This window comes from Miniopterus schreibersii (assembly GCF_964146895.1).
Source record: "Miniopterus schreibersii genome assembly, chromosome: 15".
NCBI classification, from domain to species: Eukaryota; Metazoa; Chordata; class Mammalia; order Chiroptera; family Miniopteridae; genus Miniopterus; species Miniopterus schreibersii.
In genome coordinates, this window is record NC_138115.1 from 51,567,595 (window position 1) to 51,591,024 (window position 23,430).

The 23,430-nt window shown below is 63.5% G+C and overlaps 3 protein-coding genes across 4 annotated transcripts; 2 read left to right on the forward strand and 1 right to left on the reverse strand.

Annotated features, from left to right (window-relative positions):
- Positions 1-298: 298 nt before the first annotated feature.
- PARP3 (poly(ADP-ribose) polymerase family member 3) lies at positions 299-8,166 on the forward strand. The gene is made up of 11 exons (XM_081159914.1): positions 299-668; positions 1,328-1,509; positions 2,140-2,265; positions 2,475-2,663; positions 2,893-3,025; positions 3,108-3,334; positions 3,582-3,725; positions 3,929-4,015; positions 4,266-4,443; positions 5,585-5,740; positions 6,182-8,166. The coding sequence occupies exons 2-11, from the start codon at positions 1,330-1,332 to the stop codon at positions 6,349-6,351; spliced, it is 1,590 nt and encodes a 529-aa protein (XP_081016040.1). The 5' UTR covers positions 299-668; positions 1,328-1,329; the 3' UTR covers positions 6,352-8,166.
- A 2,663-nt stretch (positions 8,167-10,829) lies between these two features.
- GPR62 (G protein-coupled receptor 62) lies at positions 10,830-11,933 on the forward strand (the record flags this gene model as incomplete). The annotated part of the gene is made up of 1 exon (XM_081159376.1): positions 10,830-11,933. The coding sequence occupies one exon, from the start codon at positions 10,830-10,832 to the stop codon at positions 11,931-11,933; it is 1,104 nt and encodes a 367-aa protein (XP_081015502.1).
- A 665-nt stretch (positions 11,934-12,598) lies between these two features.
- On the reverse strand, positions 12,599-22,235 carry PCBP4 (poly(rC) binding protein 4). 2 transcript variants are annotated; one of them, XM_081159377.1, is made up of 13 exons: positions 22,077-22,235; positions 16,176-16,320; positions 15,999-16,022; positions 15,854-15,886; positions 15,556-15,672; positions 15,239-15,370; positions 14,951-15,079; positions 14,673-14,747; positions 14,458-14,502; positions 14,320-14,383; positions 14,149-14,201; positions 13,893-14,062; positions 12,599-13,487 (listed from the first exon to the last, which is right to left on the reverse strand). In XM_081159377.1, exons 2-13 carry the CDS (start codon positions 16,254-16,256, stop codon positions 13,199-13,201), a joined length of 1,212 nt encoding a protein of 403 aa, XP_081015503.1. In that variant the 5' UTR covers positions 16,257-16,320; positions 22,077-22,235; the 3' UTR covers positions 12,599-13,198. The 2 variants fall into 2 exon arrangements, with proteins under 2 accessions (XP_081015503.1, XP_081015504.1); XM_081159378.1 differs by having other exon boundaries at positions 12,608-13,482.
- Positions 22,236-23,430: the final 1,195 nt, after the last annotated feature.

The window sequence follows — 23,430 nt, forward strand, 5'->3', positions numbered from 1 at the left end:
TTGCTAGGCTCTGCCACGCCCCCGAGGACCCATAGGGCAATCGCCTGAGGCCACGCCTCCTAGAGCTCCCGTAGGCTTCCGCGCCCGGCTCTTCCTGCCCAAAGCCGGCGCGCGTGCGCACCGCTACCTAGCGGACGTCTAAGGAGGAGCCTTCTCTGTGCTTTTGCCCCTCGGACGCTTGGGGGCGCCCGAGATGCGGGGCTCCGAGTCCCAGGACGTGACTCCACCCCGTCGGGGGCGGGCACGAGGGTGCGCCAGGCTGGCGCTGGGTAACTGGAGGGGGGATCCGGGCAGCCCCGGGGAAGGGCAGGCGGTGCCCACACCTAGCCCAGGGTGGCCGGGCCGCCGGGGGGCACGCGTGGCACGCCTCGGGCCGCGGGAGCGGCGCTGCGGGCGCGCCAGCCCCCTGGGCCTCGGCAGTGTGCGGATCGAGTGTCCACCCGTCCGTGGAACAGGCCACACGCGTCGGCCTGACCCAGCCTCTGACTCACCCGACGGGAGGCCAAATAGCAGGAATCCTGCACCGGCTTTTCCCCGCCTCTGGCGATTGTCGGGAAGTCCCTCCCTAAGTCGCACTTGAGGCTTACAGAGGGTTGCTGTTGGGGCCCCTTATAACTGGGACAGCCCTGGGAGGTCCCGATACTGGGCCCGGTGGCGGCTTCTCTTAGGTGAGTGCCCTATGACCCTGGTCCACAGTCCTTGGAAGGGCAGGGCAGGGCAGGGCAGGGCAGGGCAGAGTGAGACTGCCCTCGCCCGCTGGCAGTTCAAGGCCGCTGGGACTCTGGCTGGCACCCCAGAACTACTGAGCTCACTGGGAAGGGTTTCTGTGTCACTGGGTCCCAAGTTCTGGAGGAACAGACCTGGGCCCAGGGGTGCTGCCCCCAGCAGCCACTGCCCAGTCTCCTCCATAGCTGGGGTGACTCAGCCCAGCATCTGTGCCAAGTCCGAAGTAGCTGAGAAGGGGGAAGAGCAGGCAGAGCCCGGAGAGAGCTCCGGAGGGAGGAGGAATCCGTAAGTGGGGGGGAGGGCTTGCCTTTCACTCTTGCTACCACCTGGACAACCCGGAGAACCAGAGACGGGAGGGAACCACTCTTCCCTGACCAAAGCGGGCACACTGGACAGGGTCCTGTCCTGGCGCTGGGGACCACGGACAGGGGCATGTCCGGGGTGCAGAGACCTGGTTGGGGTCTGGGGCTGGGAATGTGAGATGGAGGCAGGGGGAGGCGGTGGGAGCTCCCCAAAGGGCAAACCCAGGTTGGTGCAGTACCAGCCAGGTGGGGTGCAGAGGCCATGGGAGCCTGAAGCCCCTCTCGGTGCCCCACAACAGCCATGGCTCCCAAGCGCAAGCCCCCTGGGCAGTGTGAGGGCCCCGAGAAGAAGAAGGGATGGCAGGGGACAGAGGAGGACAGCTTCCACTCCACTGCTGAGGCCCTCAGGGCTGCACCCGCAGAGAAGCGCGTAGTCCGGGTGGACACTGCGTGTCCACTCAGCTGCAGCCCAGGGGCCCAGGTAAGCTGTAGTCCCCAGCCAGGCCCAGAGCCTCCTCCCTCCTAGGTACACGTACACTCGGACTCACTCCTCTCCCCACCGGGGCTTTGCTCTGGCCACACAGCTCAAGGTTCCCAAGTAATCTATGGTCTCACAAGACCCCAAAGGTCAGGCAGGGCTACATCCCATCAGATCTGGGCAGCTGCTCTTAAGACTGCAGGGCAGGCCCCTGAGCTTCTCAGGCCTCCCCCTACCACACTTAAAGCCGGGCACTGACACCCCCCCCAAGTCCACCCAGGGCTCACCTATGTCCCCTCAAACCAGCCCCACAGGGTAAGGCTATGTCCCCGTGGGATCCCTCACAGGCCAGGGTTGTGTCCCCGTGAGACCTCCCAGGGCAGACTCATGTCTCAATTCCCCGACCCAGAGCACAGCCAGGTCCTCCCAGAACCTCCCCCCACTGCCCGAGTTTAGCCATGTCCCCTCAGACTTTGTCCCCTGGGCAGAACTATGCCCCCCTCAAGCGCTCCTAGACAGGGCCTCCTCTGACACCGTAGTGCAGTGAGACCCCTGTTGGGGTGCAGCCGGACACTCCGGCCCACCCTAGGGCAGCCCACGCCAGCCTCCCCTGCCCACGCTCCCTGCGCCCAGGTGCACGGAGACTATGACTGCACCCTGAACCAGACCAACATCGGGAACAACAACAACAAATTCTACATCATCCAGCTGCTGGAAGTCGGGGAGCGCTTCGCCTGCTGGAACCGCTGGGGCCGCGTGGTGAGCGCCCACCTGCGCCCGCCTCCCCTCCCCGCTGCCTGCTCAGCACAGGCCCCTGCTGCCCAGGGTCCCCGCAGCATACTCAGGCCCAAAGGCCACAGATGCTGATGCCCGGGCGCTCGGCACAAGGCCTGGCACGACAGAGGCCAGCGGGTGTTACGGCGGGTGGGCACTGAGGTGGGCATGCCCCTAAAGGCTGTCAGTTGCAGGGAGAGGTGGGCCAGTCGAAGCTCAACTACTTCCCGTCACTGGGAGATGCAAAGAAGGATTTTGAGAAGAAATTTCGGGACAAGACCAAGAACAGCTGGGCAGAGCGGGACCACTTTGTGGCCCACCCCGGCAAGTACACACTCATCGAAGTGGAAGGAGAGGGGGAGACACAGGAGGCGGTGGTGAAGGTGAGGTGCCTGGGAGAGTGGGAGGCCCTGGGCCCAGGGAGGGAGCCCGGAGACCCAGCCGCCTGGGCTCTGGGCTCCGCCACTGCCAGCTGTGCAACCTCAGGCCCAGACCTCCCCTCTCTGGCCTCCATCTGGCCAGTCTCCGTCTAGTGCCTGGCCCTGCTCCAGCTGCAGGTGCCCTGCCCCGCTGCTCCTGCCCGCTAACTGTGCCCTCTGCCCTCTGCCCCAGGTGGACGGAGGCCCAGTGAGGACCGTGGCTCAGCAGGTGCGGCCCTGCTCCCTGGACACGGCCACACAGCAGCTCATCACCAACATCTTCAGCAAGGACATGTTCAGTGATGCCATGGCCCTCATGAACCTGGGTGCGGGGCCAGGGGCCGGGCAGGGTGGCGGGGGCCCAGGGGTGGCAGCCGGCTGAGTCTCCCACTCTCCCCTCACCCCCAGATGTGAAGAAGATGCCCCTGGGAAAGCTGAGCAAGCAGCAGATCGCACGGGGCTTTGAGGCCTTGGAGGCCCTGGAGGTGGCCCTCAAAGCCCCTGAGGACGGTGGCCGCAGCCTGGAGGAGCTGTCCTCTCACTTCTACACCGTCATTCCCCACAACTTCGGCCGCAACAGGCCCCCGCCCATCAACTCCCTGGAGCTCCTGCAGGCCAAGAAGGATATGCTGCTGGTGAGGCCTGCGGGTGCGCGGGCAATGGGTACCAACCAACCAGACTGGGCGAGGGAGCCGGGGGACAGGTGGCCGAGCAGGCAGAGAGGTGGACTGTGATGGGCAGACCGAAGGACAGAGAGATGGGGGGGCAAACAGGTGGACAGACCAGTGGGGTGGCCGTGGACACGGTCATGTGGGAGGGAGAGGGGAGAGGGGAGGCGGGAGGTCAAGTGGACAGACTAGCTGCCAGTGGCCATCACCTTAGGTGCTGGCGGACATCGAGCTGGCCCAGGCCCTGCAGGCAGCCCCCGAGGAGAAGGTGGTGGAGGTGCTGCACCCACTGGACAGGGATTACCAACTACTCAAGTGCCAGCTCCAGCTGCTGGACCCAGAGACGCCCGAGTACAAGGTGGGCTGGGCCCGACAGAGGAGCCGTGCTAATGGTGGGCACTGTCCCTCTGCCCACCTGCCCTCCAGGTGCCCAGAGGAGTCCCTCATCCTTGGCCTTCTCTCCCTGTGCCCCTAGGGCTTGAGGAGAGCTCTGCGACTGGGGGGCCAGTGGAGGTGCATCCGTGTCTCGCCCCTGGCGCCCAGCTTCTGCTCTCCCCGCAGGTGATCCACACCTACTTAAAACAGACTGGCAACAGCTACAGGTGCCCAACTCTTCAGCATGTTTGGAAAGTGAAGCGAGAAGGGGAGGTGAGGGAGCCACTCGAAGCCCTCCGCTGTCCCCGCCCTGACTCAGGGAGGTGGAGGATCTTGGCTTACGTGTCCCTAACTGAACCATCTCAGCAACTCTGAGAGTTTCCACCGGGCCTGGGGCTTGGGAGCATATGCAGGAGGGTGAGGGTGGCCAGCGGGCCCCCAGCCTCGGTGGGACCCTCTGAACCGCAGAGAGAAGCACCTGAGCTGGGGTGGCACGGCTCTCATTTCCCCCTCCCACCCTCAGGGAGACAGATTCCAGGCCCACTCCAAGCTGGGCAATCGGAGGTTACTGTGGCACGGCACCAACGTGGCCGTGGTAGCCGCCATCCTCACCAGCGGGCTGCGCATCATGCCCCATTCCGGCGGCCGTGTGGGCAAGGGCATCTACTTTGCCTCGGAGAACAGCAAGTCAGCTGGCTATGGTAAGGCGCCCTTCGGGCCCAGCCCTGGGTGGGCATGGGGATTGGGCCCAGTGTTTACCCAGTTTGCGGAGGACCTGGGAAGGCACCCTTGAATAGTGACCGGCCAGAGCACACAGTGGGGCATCCTGAGGTTTGGGGGGGACTCGGGGACAGCTTCCTAGAAAAGGCCGTGTGGATAGAGTGAGCGTGCCAGCCAGGCCTGGGAGGGGCTTAGAGAGGTCCCTTCGAGGTAATGCAACCAGGTGGACAGAGGCCGGGGGGCTGAGGCAGGTGGGGCCCTCCGAGAGGGGCCTGATAGCGAAGCTTAAGCAAAGGCCTGTGTGGCAGGGTCTCGGGGGCTCATCAGGGTCTTATCCAGAGAGCGAGGGGAGCCCATTTGGATGTAGCAGGACCTCTGTGCTGTAGCCATGGGGAGGTGACAGAGGCTACAGGGAGGCACTGGTCTTGTCAAGCCAGAGGTGATGGGTGCCCAGGCCAGGGCAGCAGGGTGGGGGGGAGGACTCCGCGAGAGGGACATGCAGGAGGGGGGATGGCAGCTTTGGGAAAGGGTGGAAGGTGTCTCTGATGACCCCCAAGTTTCTATCCAGAGGCAGCTTCACTGAGGAGACCTCACCAGCCTGGCTCCTCAGCCCAGGCTGACCCCATCATTGGAGGCCACCAGTGCCCACCCACGCAAGACAGCAAGGTCCAAGGGTAGACGGGGCTGAAGTTCTAGGATGTCCAAGGTTGCCAAGGCCAAGGGGTCTGGCAGGAGGGCAGAGGAGCCAAAGGAAGAGTGGAAGGTGGCCTCAGGAGGGCCAGTACATGGGGGTCCCAGGACAGTGGGCGAAGGATGCTAGTGGCAACATCAGCAGAGCGGGCCGGGGAGAAAAGCTCCCGCCCCGGATTTGGTCACTGGGAGGCCCTGACTGACCTTGGCGAGGGCAGCAGGGGTGCAGAGGCCTGGCCCCCGGGAGCCCAGGAGTGGGGAGAGATGGGAGGGAGCATGGCCAGAGTGAGGAGTATTTTAAGGATGGAGAAAGAAGGAGCCCCTTTCTGCGACGGGGCAGCAACGTGAGCGGAGAGAGCACGCAGCAAAGAGAGACCCAGGGAGTCAGGCTGGAGGCCCAAGCTGTCCGGCCTGAGCCTCCATGTCCCCCAGTTTCTGGCATGTCCTGTGGGGACCACTGCATTGGCTACATGTTCCTGGGCGAGGTGGCACTGGGCAGGGAGCACCACATCACCACCGACAAGCCCGGCTTGAAGCAGCCACCCCCTGGCTTCGACAGCGTCATCGCCCGAGGCCGCACAGAGCCCGGTGAGCCCCAGTCCTGAGAAGCTGCGGGGGCCTGCGCATAGAGGGGGGGCTGAGATAAGGGACCCGGCTGCTCTCAGGGAGGAGGCGAGCGGAGAAGCGACTGGAGGGGCGGCGGGGGGGGGGGAAGCAGGCGTCCTCACTGCAGTCATTCACTTTGTCATTCACCAAATCATTCCTGGGTAGCCAGGAGGGCTTCAAGGAAGAGGTGTCAGTGACTGAGCACCGAAAGAGTAGGTGTTTCCCAGGCAGAGCAACGGGGCGGAGAGTCCAGCCAGGCAGAAGGCCCAGCCTGGGCGGGGGGGGGGGGGGTCTGGAGGTCGGCAAGGTGGGAAAGCGTGGACACCCCGTGGCAGAAGTGGAGAGCATAGGGGACGGGACTTACCAGTCAGGTCAAGGACGAGTGACCCTTGGGTCACCCCTGGCCCTCGCTGTGCACCGCAGATCCCACCCAGGACACGGAGCTGGAGCTGGATGGCCAGCGAGTGGTGGTGCCCCAGGGCCGGCCGGCGCTCTGCCCGGAGTTCAGCCACTCCTACTTCTTCCAGAGCGAGTACCTCATCTACCGGGAGAGCCAGTGCTGCCTGCGCTACCTGCTGGAGGTGCGCCTCTGAGCTGCCCCCAGCCCGGCCCGCTGCCGGGACGGCCGGTCTCCACCCTCTTGCCTCTGTCTGGTGCCCCCCATCACTGCCTCCTGCTCCTCAGTCTCCCTGCTGTGCCCCAGACAGTGATCCCCGCTCCCTCCTATCCCTGGCCCCAGCGTCGAGCCTGCCAAGGTGACGGGCGCGATAGGCCGGCCTTATTACCGCACGCGATGCCGGGGCCCATTCAAGGCCGCGTAGCGAGAGGGGCACAGGCTGGGGCGGCCGTCCCCTCAGGCCCGGACTGCCCACCCGAGAGGCGTGATCGGCAGCGGAGGCAGACTCCAGGCGCACACAGGCCAGCTGATTAAACACTGTGTTCGCTCACCCCCAGGCTCTGTCTGTGCTGCAGCCCCTCAAGCCTGGGACCCCTTTCTCTCCACAGTGCCCCGCCACAGCACACAGCAGTTCAGGCCCCACCTTCACCCCACCCACCCGGTCCACCCGTGTCCATCACTGCGACGACACCCCCCCTCTGATCACCGAGCCTCACCGTCAGCTCAGCACTGTTGGTCATCTGGGGACCCGCCTGGTGATTCTGCCCATTGGCCCAGGCACGACCAGGCCAACCGGGGGTGGCTCCCGCTCGGCATCAGTGTGTCTTACAGCTGCAAATTCTCAACCAGCCGAGCACACCCCCGAGGGGGCCCAGCTCTGCCATCGAGGAAGATGCCTGCCAGCACCCTGGCTCACCCTATCCAGACACGAGGGAGTGGGTGCTGGAGAGCAGGTCAGGACCCAGCCCAGGGTCACGCACAGCATCCGGTCATCACAGCTCTTTAGTCTCCTTTCATCTGAAACCGTTTCTCAGCCTTTTTTTCCTCCCACGATGGGGGCGTCCTTGACACTCCTGAGGAGTGTGGACCAGTTGTTTTGTAGGACGTCTCTCAGCCTTGGCTTGTCTGATGTTCTGTCATGATTAGACTCAGGTCCTGCAGTCTGAGTGGGCACATAGCACACATGACGTCTCCTCGGGGCATCCTGGCAGGAGGGACACGTCCCCTTGTTGGTGATGTGAACTGACTTCAATCGTTTAATTAAGGTGGGGCCGCCGTGCCGGGTCTCCTCGCCACGGTTACCATTCCTCCCATTCCATGCCTCACCATCTGTCGCCCACAGCTTGAAATCCATCGATGATTTTACTTAAATCAGTAACCTGCACCAGTTTTTGCCAAGATGGTTGCAAATGGCAGTTCTCCGATTCTATTATTTCTTCTATACTTACTAACATTCCCATTTCTTTATCATCAGTACGGATCTGTGGATTCTTGTTTCATGCCCTGGGTGACAATCCGGGGCTGTCATTTTTTATTTTGAGCCTCAAATTGTCCCTGAGTTGGCCCACGGAAGATCCTTCGAGCTGACTCCTGTGTCTCCATGATTTCTGAGCACTTCCTATTTTCTGGCATCACCAGATGCTCCCGGCTTGTCGGGCACAGTCCGGGATCAGCCATTTCTCCAAGGAGCCCTAGTTCTCTAGAGTAGGAAATGGTATTTCAAATGCAAGATCTGGGCAGTAGGTATGCTGGTTGGTACTGGGTGTCAATGCTTTTTAAGAAACTAGTAAGTATGGGCGTGGTTCAGTGGTTAGAGCATCGGCCTGGGCACTGGAGGGTTTTGGGTTTCGATTCCCGGTCAAGGGCACATACCTGGGTTGCAGGTTCGAACCCTGCCCCTGGTTGGGGCGTGGGTGGGAGGCAACCAATCGATGTGTCTCTCCCACATCGATGTTTCTCCCTCCCTCCCTCCCTCTCTCTCTCTCTCTCCTTTGCCCCTCCCTTCCACTCTAAAAATAAATGGAAAAAATATCCTCACTCCTAGAGGATTAAAAAAAAAAAAAAAGCTAGGAAGTATGTATATGCAGATAAACAAACACACCTATGTCTATTTCTCCAGTTCTAACCCACGCCGCAGGGCCCTTGCATTCTGGCCCCGTTCCATATTTACACTCCCTTCTCTCACAGTAAGAGTCTTGGTTTCCATCAACATCCACATATTTACTTGTCTGCTCAATCCCACGCAAAAAGGAGACTCGGAATTGCTATACCCACGCCACTGCGAAAAACAAACTGTCTAGGCCGGGCTCGAGATGTTCGGAGTCTTCCAGGAGATTATCCTTTCGTCTTTCGACTGAAATGAGTGCGAGACAGCTGAAGTGTGACTGGGTTCCTTATTTAGTGTCTCCCGTCAGGGTGGTTTCGTTACCCATTTGAAACACAGGTAGGTTCACTTGTTTCTGCTGACGTTCACCTTGGGGGGGGGGTCCTCATCCTCAATGACTGATTGATTTTCCAATACACGGAACATTGACATGGTTCCCGAAAGCCCAATCTATACAAAAATGTGTGCTGGGAAGAGTGCTCATCCCCTAGGTCTTTCTCCCCACCCCACCCACCTGCTGTAGGAAGCCAGTTTCTGGTTTGTCCTTCATGTATTTCTTTTGGCAAGTTAAAAAACGAAGAATCAGTTAAACTGAAGTCTTTTAACTTAGTTGAATGATTTTGGAGGAGCATGCGCTCTCCAGCCCACCACAGTCCCCATCCCTCCCTATTGCCATCCCTGGTGTATTTTCTTGCTATTTCCCACCAGGCCTTGCTGAGCCCTCCCTAGGCCCTGGTGGCTCAGGGGCTGCCCCAGGCCCGCAAGCCTAACTGGGCAGGGAGAAAGTCAATGCCTTATCTTCCCTCTGAACAACAACAAAAGACCTCAAAAATCCAGCTTCACCGCCTAGATGTGAATACCCGCATTGAGGCTGTGGACAGAGCCTAGGAAGCAGGTAGCCTGGGCTCCAGGGACAATTCAGCTGCGTGATCTGGGACACATTCCTTCCCTGTCTGGCGCCAGCTTCCTCATCTAGATAATAGAGAATTGGGCTGGGGTCCTTTATTTATTTTTTAAATATGTCTACTGACTTCAGAGAGAGGAAGGGAGAGGGGGAGAGAGAGAGAAACATCAATCATGAGAGTCATTGATCAGCTGCCTCCTGCAAGCCCCCCGCACTGGGGATCGAGCCCGTAACCCAGGCATGTGCCCCGACCAGGAATCCAACTGCGATCTCCTGGATCGTAGGTCGATGCTCAACCGCTGAGCCACGCCAGCCGTGTTGGGCTGGGGTCCTTTATATCCCAGCAGAAAGCAAGTCAAACCTGGAGGTCCATGCCCTAGTCCCTACCACCTAGATCTGTACTGATGCTGACCCGTGATGGGTTTTAGGGCCCAAGGATGAGGAAGACACAGACAAGGCCCCTGCTCTTATGGGGCTTACATTCTAGTAAAACATGCTCTGAACAAGCACATGCATAGATATGAAACATAGTATTGGATAGGAAAAGTGCCCAGAAGGAAAACAGGGCAAAAGGATTAGTGATGGGACCGTGGAATGATCTCAGAGATCGATGGCCACTGAAGGCCTCTCTCAAGCAGAGACCTGAGTTAGGAGAGGGGCAAGCTGTGGACAGCTCTGAGGGAAGACTGTGCTGACAGAGGAAACAGCAAGTGCAAAGGTCCTGAGGTAGAAACCAGTTTGACATGTGAGAGGACCAGCAAGATGCTTGCTACGGCTGGGAGTAGGGTATGGAAGGAGGGGGGTGAGGTCAGAGAGATGAGAGATTCTATTCTGATGACAGGAAGCTCCTGAAGGGCCGAGAGCAAGGTCATGGCCCGATTCGATTTGTTTTTAGAGGGACCCGCTTCAGCCGCTGTGCAGAGAGTGGACGGTAGGGTGTGTGTCAGTCAAGATCAAGTCAGCAAAGCAGGAGTCACTCTAGGTGTTCCAGACGACAGGAATCTAATACGGGAAAGGAACAGAACTGCAACGGGGGATGTGAGGCAACCCAGAGATTACCAAAAGCAGAAGTTTTACCACTCTTAGGTTGGAGCGATGGTGCAAGGAAAAGGCATCCCAAAGCCCAGGGACCAGGGTCACCCACAGCGAGAGGGGGCTGCCTGAAGGAGAGAGATGGAGAGCCCCAGGCCGAGCACGAGAGGGGAAATATCCTGGCTTCACCCGCCTTCCACCCTCTACTGTCCTCACTCCAGATGCCAGCTTGTGCCTGCTCTGAGCCCCCTCCAGGGGCACCCCCAGCTCTTTCACAGCACAGCCTCCAGCCTCCAGATGGCAGCTACTAGGACCCAGGGGGCTGGTGCCAGGCCCTGCCCCTCCCTTGCCAACTCCATCTGTAAAGGGCAACATCAGAGTGACAGCCAGTACCATCTCCAGCAGGGGCTGAGCTGCTGGGACAGAGAGAGCCACAGTCCCAGCCTTGCACCCCTCCATGGGGCCCTCCAAGGCCCCAAGAGGATGGGGGCCTGGGCAGCAGAGCCAGAGCCTGGGCAGCCTATGAGGTGAGGGGCCAGAGGAGCAAGAGACGGGGTGATGGGAACGGGGGGAGAAGGGGGGGCGCTCCATCTCGCTTTCTGTATCCCGACACAGGGCGAAGCCTGAGCGCCGGATGGCCAACACCACAGGGCTCCGCGCCATAGGGCTCCAGGCCACAGAAGTCTCGGGCTCCGTGGGGTTGATCCTGGCGGCCGTCGTGGAGGCGGCGGCGCTGCTGGGCAACGGCGCGCTGCTGTTCGTGGTGCTGCGCACGCCGGGGCTGCAGGAGGCGCTCTACCTGCTGCACCTGTGCGTCGTGGGCCTGCTGGCGGCCGCCTCCATCATGCCGCTGGGCCTGCTGGCCGCGCCGCCGCCCGGGCTGGGCCGCGTGCGCCTGGACCCCGCGTCCTGCCGCGCCACGCGCTTCCTCTCGGCCGCGCTGCTGCCCGCGGGCACGCTCGGCGTGGCGGCGCTGGGGCTGGCGCGCTGCCGCTTCATCGTGCACCCGCTGCGCCCGGGCGCGCGGCCGCCGCCCTGCCTGGTGCTCGCGGCCGTGTGGGCCGCCGCCGCGCTGCTGGGCGCGCTCGCCCTGCTCGGGCCGCCGCCCGCGCCGCCGCCGGCCCCCGCGCGCTGCTCCGTGCTGGCCGGGGGCCTCGGGCCCTTCCGGCCGCTCTGGGCGCTGCTGGCCTTCGCGCTGCCCGCGCTGCTGCTGCTGGGCGCGCACGGCAGCATCTTCCTGGTGGCGCGGCGCGCGGCGCGGCGGCCCCCGCCCCCGCCCCCCGCGCGCGGGCCCCGGCCGCGCTCCGACTCCCTGGACAGCCGCCTGGCCGCGCTGCCGGCCTCCCGGCCTCGCCGGCCGCGGGGCAGAGCCGCGCTGGGGCCCGCGCTGGCCGTGGGCCAGTTCGCGGCCTGCTGGCTGCCGTACGGCTGCGCGTGCCTGGCCCCCGCCGCGCAGGCCGCCAGGGCGGAGGCGGCGGTCACCTGGGTGGCCTACGCGGCCTTCGCGGCCCACCCCTTCCTGTACGGCCTCCTGCAGCGCCCGGTGCGCCGCGCGCTCGGCCGCCTGGTTCGCCGAGTGCGCCCGCGGGCCTGCGCCCTGCGGACCTGGCCCCCGCGGGCACTCCTGCAGCGCCTCCGGGGACCTCCAGAGGGCCCTGCCCCGGGACCTGCCGACGCACCAGGGCAAGACCCGGATTTGGCAGGAGGGGAGGCCCGCAGCGCGCCAAAGGCCACCTGAGAGGGCGACATCTGTCTCACACGCTGAACTGAGACCGGGGAAAGGGGGGTGGTGTCAGAAAAAGGTCCATCTAGCCTCTGGCACAGGTGGTGGCAGGTGCCCTTCTGGCTCTGGAACGGTAGAAGGGGGGCTGCAACCTCGTAAGGCCCAGAGGCTTCTAGGAGCTAGGAACCCTGCGTTCTGGGCTTAACTCCGCACGGCCTTGGGCACGGTCTTCATTTTCCCATCTGTACCCTGGACCACCTCTAAGGGCTTCTCCGGCGTAGGTGGTCTGGACACTCACGGATGGTCCCCAGGCCAAGGAAGGAGCAGAGGTGGGCAGGATCCCAAAGAGGGCCACAAGGATGGCTCACAGCCAAAGCGATGGGCCAAGCAGGACAGGGTCTGGGTTCCCGCCACAGCAGGAGGAACCAGTGGAGAGACTCAGAAGACTTCCCTGACACCTGCCCGAAGAGGGGCTAGACCAAGCGACTGCATCTCCTCTATCAGCTTCTTAAAACGCCCGGAAAACCACCGGGTCAGTTTGGTGCTAGAGGCCGGAGGCTGGACATGTCCCCCAGAGGGTCCTGGAGCTCCAGAACCAGGGCTGGTGGATTCACAGATGGGGGTCCTCTGGGGCCGGCTGCACCCATTTTCTGGAGGTTTTGCCAACACCCACAGTGTTTCACAGCTTCCTGGTTTCAGAATATTTATTCAAAAACAGGGATTGAAAAAACTGTACAGAGTGTCTGCTGCTGAGAACTCAGCCCTGCCCCCGTGTGACTCCCCCAGCTGCCTGGCAGTGCCCCCTCTTTGGGTTGCCCTCTGCCAAGCCCAGCCAGTCCATTCCAGTCAAAAGGGTTATCAGTGGAAGCAGCAGGAATCTGCGGGGAGGTGGGGAGAGAAGCATGGCCCCCAGCCACCCCCAGCCCTCCTCCCTGATCCCCACAAGGGGGAAGTAGGCTGGGAAGCCCTAAGGGAAGGGGAGTGCACAAGTGACCCCCAAAGTGGGGACACTAAGGATGCTCCCTGCATCCAAGCACAGAGCTAGAGGGGGTGGAGCCCCCTACCTGGGACTGCCGCAGCTCCCAGAACCCTGGGCCAGAAACTGCACCCACTCTGAGCACAGGAGCTCCCACAGACGGGGGCCAGGCAGGGGTGCATCCATGCTTCTGAGCATTAGTGGTGTTTGGGACCCCGGGCTGGAGTCTCCTCGGGCAGGTGGGGTGCAGAGGCAGCCCCTGACGGCGGTCCTGCCTGCTCCCGTGCCTGTGCCTCAGCCGGCCTCAGTAGGGCGAGAATTTCTGCCGCTCAGCTTTCTTGCTCCCATTGGCTGCTGCCATCTTGGCAGTGTAGGCCGCCAACCCCGGCGGCGGCCCTGGGGAGGCAGGTGGTAGAGCCAAGAAGGGCACGGGCTTGAGGCCGATGAAGTTGGACAGGGAGATGGCGTAGGGCGTGCCCAGCAGGCCTGGGGGAGCCGTGGGCAGGGCCGTCAGGGGCGGCGAGAAGGGGGTAGACAGGTCTGCGGGGGCCGAGCTGGGCGTCCCCCCAGAGGTAGACTTGGCCGTTTCTAGACTGGAGAGAGGGATATGGGGGGGAGATGAAGGAGAAGTTGGGGTGAGGGAACAGCGAGTGAGGGCAAATTCGGGAGTGAGGTTAGACGAAAGACGGGAGAAGGGGGCGGAGGACAGCGACTCGAGGTGGACACGTTTGGAGAGAGGATGGGAAAGGTGGAAGAGCAGGAATGGAAGGAAAGACAGCAGATGTCACAGGGGCGAGGGGAGAAATGGGGGGCCCAAGGCCCAGGGCGCAGAGCCAGGTGTGGGGAAAGAGGACACCGGCGATCGGGCAACTGCGAGGGAGGCAGAGGAGGGGCCCGGACAGAGAGGACATCTCTCCTCACCCCACCTATGCCCTTCTCAGGCAGGCAAGTCCCCGTGGCCTGTGACCTGTGACCCCCACGCCCCAGCCCACACTCACCAGGCAGTGATGAGGTACTGAGCCAGAGCGATGGAGACCGGGGACCCAGTGATGGTCACGTGCCGCTCGCCGGCGCCCTCAGCCTGGTTCCCAATCTTGATGTGAGCCCCTGACATCTGCCTGATCTCACTGATCTTGCTGCCCTGGCGCCCGATCACGCAGCCAATCAGCTGGGGGGAGGGCAGAATTCAGCCCCAAGAAGGCCCAGGACCCCTGAGCCCCTCCCCTCCCTCACACCACCCCCTCCCCTGCTCACGTCGTTGGGAACCAAGAACTCCTGAGAGCTGGTCTGTGCGCCAGGATCCAGTCCTAGGGAGAAGAGGGGTTGGGCGTGGTTCTGGGCCTTTCCTGCCTCCCCTGCTCCACGCCAGGGGGCTGCCTGGCCCCTTGGGATGGGCCCCTGCCTGCTCCCGCAGGGGCTGCTCACCTGGCACCATGCTGGACGAGGCGAAGGGGACTGCGTGGCCGGAGAGCTGCTGGAGCTTGGTGACCTGTGCCAAAGGAGCGGGGTCAGGACTCAGGCAGCCTGATTCAGGAAGGGGTGCCTGGGGCTGTGGTCACTCACCTCAGCTGGGCTCACAGCCCCATACTGACTCTGGACGGAGAAGCCCTGTGCGGACGAAGTGGGTGAAAGGGGGTCACTATGACGGGCTCAGGGCAGTTTGGCCACAGTCACTCCTCCCTGCCTCTCCCTGGACCCCCAATTCCTCCTTCCATGCCCTTCATCATTTCAGTCCCCCTTTTCCAGTCATACTGCGACCTCCCTGCTGTTCCCCTCACCTGGTTGGCGGAAAGAAGGACGGTACCTAAGGAGAGGCTGGGGTGATACGGGATGGTGGCTCCTTTGGGTGGGGACTGGAAGGCACAAATGGGGCAGCTCTATCAGGACCCTCTCAGGCCACCCTGGCCTGTGCTGTCAAGACCCTCCCCAGGACCCCCAGAGATATGCAACCGACATCCTGGAGCTCCTGACCCATCCCTGCTGCCCCCACCTGCTGTCACATGCATAGGATTCGGGCCCAGCCCCTGCCCCCTCTCCCTGGCCCCCAAACCCGAACCTCCAGGATAACAGCACAGATCTGGCGCACACACAGGATGATGGCATCAGGCACCCCGGACACGGTGACAGCGCGCTCTGTGGAGTTGGGGAGCAGGTCCCCTGCCACCTGCACCTGGGCACCTGTAGTCTGCAAGCAGAGAACAGGGGCCACTTCCGTCTCCTCTCCCAGCCCAGAGAAGGGCTGCACAGGCTCAGAGCTCCCCAGGGGATTGGAAGCCTGAAGCCCAGGTCCTCCCTGGCAACAGGAGGGTGGGACTTCCTGGGGGTGGTATCCCCTTCCCCTCACCTCTCGGATCTCCTTGATCTTGGTGCCCGCCTTCCCAATCAGCGAGCCACACTGGCTGGCGGGGATGACAAGGCGTAAGGTCACTGGAGGCCTGGAGACGGTCCCACCGTTTGCAGGAGCAGAGCAGAGATCCTGGGCAAGAAGGCTGTGGGTTGGCCCCCCATGTCCCCGCTGCTCCCGCACCCTGGAGGGAACCCTCCCCCAGGCCCACTCTAATTCAAATCCCTGCCTGGGCTTGGCCTCCCCTCCCACCGGTAGCAACAGTCCTGTTCCTCCAGGGGAGCCAGGCTTGGCCTCCACCCCGGCCAGGCACACACCTCGTCCAGCTTGAAGGCGATCATGGAGACCGCGTGGAAGACGGCCGCCGTAGACCCAGTGATGGTGGTGATGCGCTCCGGGCAGGAGCCCTCGGAGATGGTGATCCGGGCGCTGCTCTGCGGGGACGGGACAAGCGCCGGGCAGCAGGGCTCCTTCACTTTCTCACCAGCAACCTGTCTGGCCTGCCCCACTCACAGGCCCCCCCCGCCCCCCCCGAAATCTGGACACTACCACCCTCTGGGGCACTCACTGGATCTCCCTTCCCCTCCAAACCAGGTGCCCACACTCCATGCTCACCTGCTCCCGGATCCGTTTTACGGTCTCTCCTTTCTGCAGAAGAAAAAAATAGAGGAAGGAGGCCTTTAGCCTGAGCAGTTGGTGCCTCCTCTCCTGGACCGAGGCCTCAGGTTGAAGGGGACACAGAACAGCGCCCAGCACCTACCTTCCCGATGATGCTGCCGACCTCCTGCAAACAAAACAGGAGCGGAGTCAGGGGGTTCCCAATGCCCAGGTCCTGCCCCCCACAGAAGACTGGACACCTGAGATCCAACTCCGGCTGGCCAGGCCTTACCTCGCCTTGCCCCCCGCCCCCTCAAGTCGCAGCAACGACCCCCCTCACCTTCCCATGCATCAGCATCCGCAGCGTGAGGGTGATGCTGAGCTCCGGCTCCTCCTCCAGCCCCGCATCTGAGCTGCTCATCCTGTCAGGCGGGGCTGGGGCCACAGCGGCCTGGAAGTGCGTCCACGCTGTGGCCTGGCTGGCTCTGGCAAGGGGGGCAGGAGAGGTGCTAAGTCAGGAGCCCAGCTCTCTTTCAGGTCCCCTGACCTTCTATGGGGACCCCAGAGCTGGGCTAGCCAAACTCCCAGAGAACGGAGATGATGCAGGCCGCGACTGGGGCGCTTGCGGGCAACTCGCTAGCTGTGCAACCCTAGACAGCTCTCTTAACCCATCTGAGCCTCGGAGTCCCCATCTGGAAGAAGGGGAAACCAAGTCCTACCCCCAAAGAGTTATGAGAATTAAAATGAACTGAGCACAGTCTCCATGAGTATCCTTCCCTCCCCCTTGAACATCAGAAGAAAGAACTAGGAGGCCTCTAGGAGGGAGCCTCCTCTCTGGGCTCTTGGAAGCGGGGACCCCTGTGGATTGGGCTTGGAACAGCCATGGGGAGCCATGGGAGGCCTAGGAAGGAGGGTGGAAGTGAAGATAGCGAGGCTCTAGGAGGGGCCCTCTTGCCCCTGCGGCCTCTGCCTGGCAACGCCTTGGGGGAGCGGGCCGTTCTGCCGGCTCACTGAAGCAGAGGCAGCCGGCACACAGCTTTGAGCAGGGTCCATTCAGTACCAGGGAGCGGGGCTGTCGGGGACCAGCCGACTGCACAGTGGTTTTCCAAGCCCTCTCCCATGTGCCACATTCCCAGCCTGGGGCGCTTTCTACTGCACAAAGAACAAGTCACTTGGGCTCCAAGTCTCAATTCCCTCACCCATAAAATGGAGGGAATGCCTCCCCCTGGGACTGGGGGACGGGTAAGAAAGGGATTTGGGGGGGTGGGGAATGTCAAGTCTGGTAAGTGATGGAGAAAGGAGAAGCTGGAGATTAGCTGCTGGGATTAGCCCGGTGGCCAGCCCTCCCCACCCGACCCCTTTTCAAGCCCTGATTTAATCCTGAACCTTAATCCTGCCTGGAAATCCCTCTCCAGCGGCTGTCTTCCGCCATAGCTCAGCCTGGATGGGCGCTCACTGGGGGACCAGACCCCAGCAGGATCACAGGGAGTGGGACCAACTGGTGCCAAGTCTGAGCCAAGACCGAGCCCTAATCCCCCTTGCCTGGGAGGGTGTGGGGCAGGGGAGGCGGCCCAGCCTGGCGCACTCCAGACCACCTCTGGGCAGCTTCCTCCTCAGCCGATGTCCTGTCCTGGTGGGAGGGTCAAGGGCATGGAGCGCTGTTCAACACTTTCTTGGGAACCCTTGGGGTAGCCAGGGCATGGCATGGAGTAGGAGGGGGTCTCCCAGCCTGGCTCTTTCTCAGAAAGCCTGAGCAAACCACTGCATGGCATGAGGCCCGTTTCTTCATCTGTACAACGGGGGTGACAACCCCGACCCCCCCAAGCACCCTGTGACTGTTGCCTCCCTAGAACCCGCTCCTCCCTCCGTCCCAGTGTTGCCCATAGGCTCTCCAGAAGTCAGAGGTCAACTGTGGACGCACCGACTGGGCTCCATGGACATCCTGGCCGGCTTGGTGCTGGCTGCCCTTGCTAACATTCCCCCAGCTGCCTGCACTTCCCCCGCAAAGCACTTGTGATGACGTGCGTGGTTTCTGCCTCCCTGGACAGCCAAGCCTAGGAGCCCCTTAGAGCAGGCGCCAGGGCTGACGCCTCCTTGTGTCCCCAGAGCTCAGGCCAGACACAGGCCGGAGAAGGTATTCAGAACATACAGGTTCACTGGACAGATGAATTCACGGAAGAGAAAGGGAGCCTGATGCCTGTGGGGGGTCTGAGCCTGCCCAAGGTCACAGAGCCCTGTGGGACTAGCCAGGTCCTTCCTGCCAGTGCGGGGCTTTGTCCCAGATCGCGTCTGCCTGAGTCCGTGAGTCCTCTTTGTAGAGGGGGGCTCTTCAAAGGTGGGGAGCAGGCTTCAGTGGCCTCTGAGACCCCTGCCTGGCTCACAGACGAGGGTCATGTTTAAAAAGGACCACAACTTGTCTAGAGCCATAGTCTTAAGCTTCAGAATTTTCTGGGGCACAGGAACCCCTATGGGGTGGTAACCACAGGAGACCTGACACCACCCTCATACCATTTCCACATCATGGGGGCCCAAATCCCAGGAGAAACAGGAGGTCAGAAGGGCTGAACTGGGGTTCCTGCCCTGAGAAAGATAAGGTCTGCAGCAGAGCCCCACTGCCCCAAATTCAGTGGGTGACTTGGCCAGGCCTTCAGCTGGCCTGGACCTCAGTTTACCCACCGTGCTATGTGTGTGTGTATATGTCCAAGTTCAGGCAGGGTGTGTGTGTGTTGCTGGTCTCTCTGTCTTTCCTGTTCTGAGGGCTCCTCCCCCAGGTCTTTCCTGTCTTTAAGGAGAACTGGGGGTCCTGACACAGGTTGCCCCAATTACTCTCATAGAGGCCCTAAGAACAAGCAGCCCTATTGGCACACTGGCTCCCCTCTGTCCTCACGGGGGCTCCAGGGAGTTATTTGCTGCTCCAGCCTGGTGGGCCCTGGGGCCCTGCTGGGCCACCCACATGGTAGCCACACCTCATGCCACACTGACCTCCAGCTCACCTCTGGGGGTGCCCAGCCCCCTCCGGTCAGCAGGGCTCCCCAGCAGAACACAGCCAGCTTAGGCCAGGCCTCTGACCTTCGGTGCTCCCTCCTGCTCCCCAGGCCCCCTCCCCAGACCCAGTGCCCACTCCTGTCCCTGGCTTCCTGCCACTCAGGCTGGAGGGGGTGGAGGGGGGAGGTGACAGCTGTGTAAGCTATGGCGGCTGCCCCTTCCTGCCCCTCCCCCCAGCTGTCTCTCTCTCCCTCTCTCCCTCTCTCTCTCATGACAGCTGCCCAATCAAAGGGCTGGGGGCTTAGCCAGCTCCCCCCCCACTCGCAGGGATCAAGTGTCCACCCTGGCTTTGTTCTGGAGCAAGAACAATCCAGGGGAGGGGAGGGCTCCTGGGGCCAGGCGACTCAGCCGGACAGGCCCGCCCCTTGGGGGATTCCCTGGGCTCTGCTGGTCAGAGTCTGGACCAACTAGGGCTTGAAGACCCACCTGGGCTGCGGAGAGAGGGGGTTCAGTCTCCAAGTTCATCCCCACCTCACATCCCCTCAGCACCTTCAGCCCCTACCTAGCAACCTACTCCCAGAGCAGCCATGCTGACCACACCCAGTGATGCTGGGGAATGCTTGGGATCAGGCGGAGCAGGGCGTGGCAAGGGGCTGGACACTGGGCCTGGGCACTGAGGGATTCTGACTCCCCTGCTCGCGGTTCCTGATCAGCCAGCCAGGCCTCCACGAGAACCACCCCAGCATCCTCAGACCCACGCACCTGGCCTCCCAGGATGGCCATTCCTACCCACTTCTTGGGAGAACCGGGGGAGGGGCCTGCAGGGGAGCAGCCTGGGTCCACCGGCTCCAGCCTCTAGCTCTTGACCCAGGGCTGTCCTGTACACTCAGTGCTAGGCAGAGAAGGGAAGCTCTGACCACCTGGCTGGTGCCAGAAATGCGACAGCCTCCTCAGAGCATCATTAGGCACCCCCGACTCCCCGCAAGAGTCCCCATGGCCAAGGGAAAACAAGGCAGGCCCAGGTCCAGACTGGGCACCAGGGGAAAGGGCAGTTTCGTGGTACAGCCCCACCCACTGGTACCCATCCCTCAGTGTCTCACCCAAATCAAGAAAGGTCTCTAGCTTCCATTCCCCATTCTGGAGACTGGGTCACTCTGCTGCTCAACAACCATCCTTGGCTCCCCAATGCCCGAGGTTCATCTCCATAGACAGGCACTCAGGGGCCTGCATGATCTGGCCCCTGCCAACTTGTCTTGTCTCATCTCCATCCCATCCCCCATACACCAGGCTGCAAAACACGCCTAGCACCTCCAGGCCTCTGGGCCTTTGCCCAGGCTGATCCCAGCTTGAAATGCCATCCTCCCCACTCTATCAAAATCCTTCTCAAATGCCACCTCCTCTGTGAAGCCCTTCCCAACCTTCCAAGTCATATATAATCACTCAGGCCTCTGGGCCCCCCAAAGATACGCCTACAACTCAAGGGAGCCCAGTTGAGCATTTCCTAGCCTGTCTTTCCACAACACAGAGAGCTCACCAAGGGCAGGAACCAGGAGCAGGCTCAGCGTGCAGGGAGAAGACCGGGCTCACAGGGCCTGGAGCACTGGGACTAGAGACGGGACCCTGAGGAGCGGTGAGGGTGGGGTGGGAAGACCCAGGACACAAGGGACCAGTCACAGGAGAGAGCCAGGATCTGTCTGACAGGATTCCCAAGTCCCATTCCTCAGTACACCCAGCCAGCCCTGTTCCTACTGTTTCTCTGGGTCGAGGGGCTCCCCTGGCATGTCACTGGGGTGGGCGATTTGTGCTGTGCTTTGAGACTTCTGGGGGCCCAAGTGGGTTTCTCCAGGGGGAACGGGGCTGGGAAGAACAGCTCAGGTGTGACACAGGTTTCACAAAGCCAAGCTCAGCCTGTCACAGCTGGAGGGGCCTCACCAGAAAGGAACCTGAGGCCCAGAGAGGAAGGGGCCTGTTTGTAAGGCTCCATGAGAGGCAACTGGCAGAGCTGGGAGGACCTAGGGGTCCACCTGTGTAGCTCAGATCTCCTTCCCCAAGAGGTCTGCGCCACGGGGCAATGGTGATGGAGGCTGGAGCGGGGGCACCGATGGGAGTAGGAAGGGTGGACAGAGCTTGTCTGGGGACACAGGGTGGGGCAAAGCAAGCTTCCCTGTGGCCTGGGCCTGCCAGGGTGTGTGGGCCGCATGCTCCCAGCCCCCCACCCCCTGAGCATTCGAGAAGAACAATCCCCTTGTGTTTGGGCAGCCTGAGCCTGCATGCTGATGAAGGCTAGGGGGTGGAGGCTGGGGTGGGGGTGCCTGGGAGGTTGAGAGGGTTCCAGGGGAGCTAGGGGACCTTCAGATAGAAAAGGGATAGGGTCCCAGGCGCTGGCCCGGAGACAAAGAGGGTAACCCCAAGAAACGGTGAGGGCTGGAGTTGAGGTTTAAGCTCCTGGGGAGTCCCGGGGTTCAAAGAGCTCTTTGTGGGGGAAGGAGGGCCCCTGGGGACACATGCCCTGTGGGTCCAGCATGAAGGTGATCATCTTGGGCTTGGTGGGGACCCACAGCCCACAGTCCGGGAGGAAGGAATGCAACTGGCCCTGGGTTGCATCCCTTGAAGACCACTCCCCTGGGTGCTGGGGCCGGGTGGGGCACTGGGTGCCACAGGTCTCAAGATGGCGGGCCTGGGATAGGGGAGTGAGGAGGCGGTCACCTCCCTCTCCGGACCAGGCAGGCACCCGGGCCAGGCTGAAGTGAGTAGCCAACGCCCCCCACCCCCAAGGATTCCAGCTAAGCAGCCAGGTCAGAGCTGAGGGGCTGAAGAGCCGCAGGACAGCAGGCCCGCAGCGAGCCTCCCCAGCTGTCACCTGCCCAGCCCGGCCTGGAGGTCTGTCTGGCCCACCAGGGACTGCAGAGGAGGGGAAGGGGTGTGTGCTGGGCAGGGGTGGCAGATGGGGCAGAGGCGGGGCCGAACCGGAACCCAGGGCAGGGGGTCCAAGGGACAGACCAGCAGGTGGGATGAGGGCCTCGAGTCTGGGGTCTCAGGTCCAGGAGGCTCGCCCCCGGCGCCGGGGGCCCCTCTAGCTGACCAGCGCCCCCCATCTGCGCAGGCCCGCGCCCGCGTGGGGCAGGGAACGTGCTCCTCGCGGCCTCCCAGTCGCCCCAACCCAGGACCCCGGCCTGCGGGTTGGGGCGCCGCTCCCCGCGCCCGCCGAACCCCGAAACTTCGCGGCCCGCGGCGCCCCGCCCGGCGCGCGCCCTACCTCGCTGGGCTGTCCTGCGGCGGCGCGGCGGCCCGGCCGCTCAGTGCCACATTGTCCCGGAGAGGCGGCCGCTCGCAACTGCCGGTGACATCAGCTGCGAACAATGAGGGGTTTGACAGGCGCCGAGCCCGGCGGCCCGGAGCCCGGCTCCGCGCCCCCCCCCCCGGCCCGCCGGCCCCTCCCCGCCCCCTCCCCGGATCCGATTACAGCGCGCGGGCCCGCCCCAGACGCCCCAGTGCCGCAGCCGCCGCCCCGCCCCGCGCCGCGCTGCGCCCCGCGCGCCCGCCGCTTCCGGGAGCCCCGAGCCCCCGGGTGGGGGGCGCGCGGAGCCCCGGGCCCGGGGTGGGGGCGGGGAGACCGGGCCGGGAGTGGGGGGCGGGGAGACCGGGCCGGGAGTGGGGGGCGTGCTGAGACCCGGCCGGGAGTGGGGGGCGGGGAGACCGGGCCGGGAGTGGGGGGCGCGCGGAGACCGGGCCCGGTAGTGGGGGGCGAGGAAACCGGGCCCGGTAGTGGGGGGCGGGGAGACCGGGCCCGGGGTGGGGGCGCGCGGAGACCGGGCCCGGGGTGGGGGGCGCGCTGAGACCCGGCCGGGAATGGGGGCGCGCGGAGACCGGGCCCGGGGTGGGGGCGGGGAGACCGGGCCGGGAGTGGGGCGCTCCGGCCGCGGCCCTCCCCACGCCGCCCGCGCTGCGCCGGGCCCCGAGTCCCTTCCTCCGGCCGCGCCCCCTGCGCCCCATCCCGGCCTCCGCCCCCCGCCAGCCCCCAGCGCCGCCCCGGTCCCCGGGTCCGCGGCTTCCACCCCGCGCCGGCCGAGTTCCCGGCTCTCCTGCTCCGCGCTACCCATCCCCGCGCGGGGCTCTCGCCCGCCGAGACCCGCACCCCTCGGGCACCCACGGCCTCCGCGAGGCCCGGCCCTCGTCGGTCCCGGGCAGGCGACCCGACCGGCCGGAGGAGGGGCTCGAGGACTGTGTGACCCGGGCACCCCGCCCGTGACCCCCACACAGCTGCCCCCAGAGTGCGTTTTGGGGCCAGGGAGGCCCGCGAAGTTGAGAACTCGGGGGGGGGGGGGGGAGTAAGAGGTTAGGGAAGGCGGAGGCGGGGCTGTCCCCAGACCCTCTCCCCCGCCACCCCCGGGAGGTCTGCCCTGCCCCCCCCCCCCCCCCCCCCCCGTAATCGGCTCAGCGGGGTCCCGCTGACCTCCGCCTCCCCCACAGCCGAGCCGCTCGGCACCTGGGGGTGTGGGGGTGGGGAGGGGAATCCAATCTCCCTTCCCCTCCATCTGGCCTGGTGGACAAAGGGCAGGGGGACCATCTGGTGCCGCGCGGCGGGGGAGGGGCGACGCTCTGGAGACTGC

Bases quoted from the DNA above. Each gene is read 5' to 3' on its own strand.
- PCBP4 (XM_081159377.1), bottom strand. From the start codon at position 16,256: ATGAGCAGCTCAGATGCGGGGCTGGAGGAGGAGCCGGAGCTCAGCATC. The intron at 14,748-14,950 runs GTTCGGGTTTGG...TGTGCCTTCCAG, and splicing joins TCTGTGCTGTTATCCTGGAG to TCCCCACCCAAAGGAGCCAC. The intron at 14,202-14,319 runs GTGAGCAGCCCC...TCTTCTCCCTAG, and splicing joins CTCGTCCAGCATGGTGCCAG to GACTGGATCCTGGCGCACAG.
- PARP3 (XM_081159914.1), top strand. From the start codon at position 1,330: ATGGCTCCCAAGCGCAAGCCCCCTGGGCAGTGTGAGGGCCCCGAGAAG. The intron at 1,510-2,139 runs GTAAGCTGTAGT...CCCTGCGCCCAG, and splicing joins GCTGCAGCCCAGGGGCCCAG to GTGCACGGAGACTATGACTG. The intron at 5,741-6,181 runs GTGAGCCCCAGT...TGTGCACCGCAG, and splicing joins CCGAGGCCGCACAGAGCCCG to ATCCCACCCAGGACACGGAG.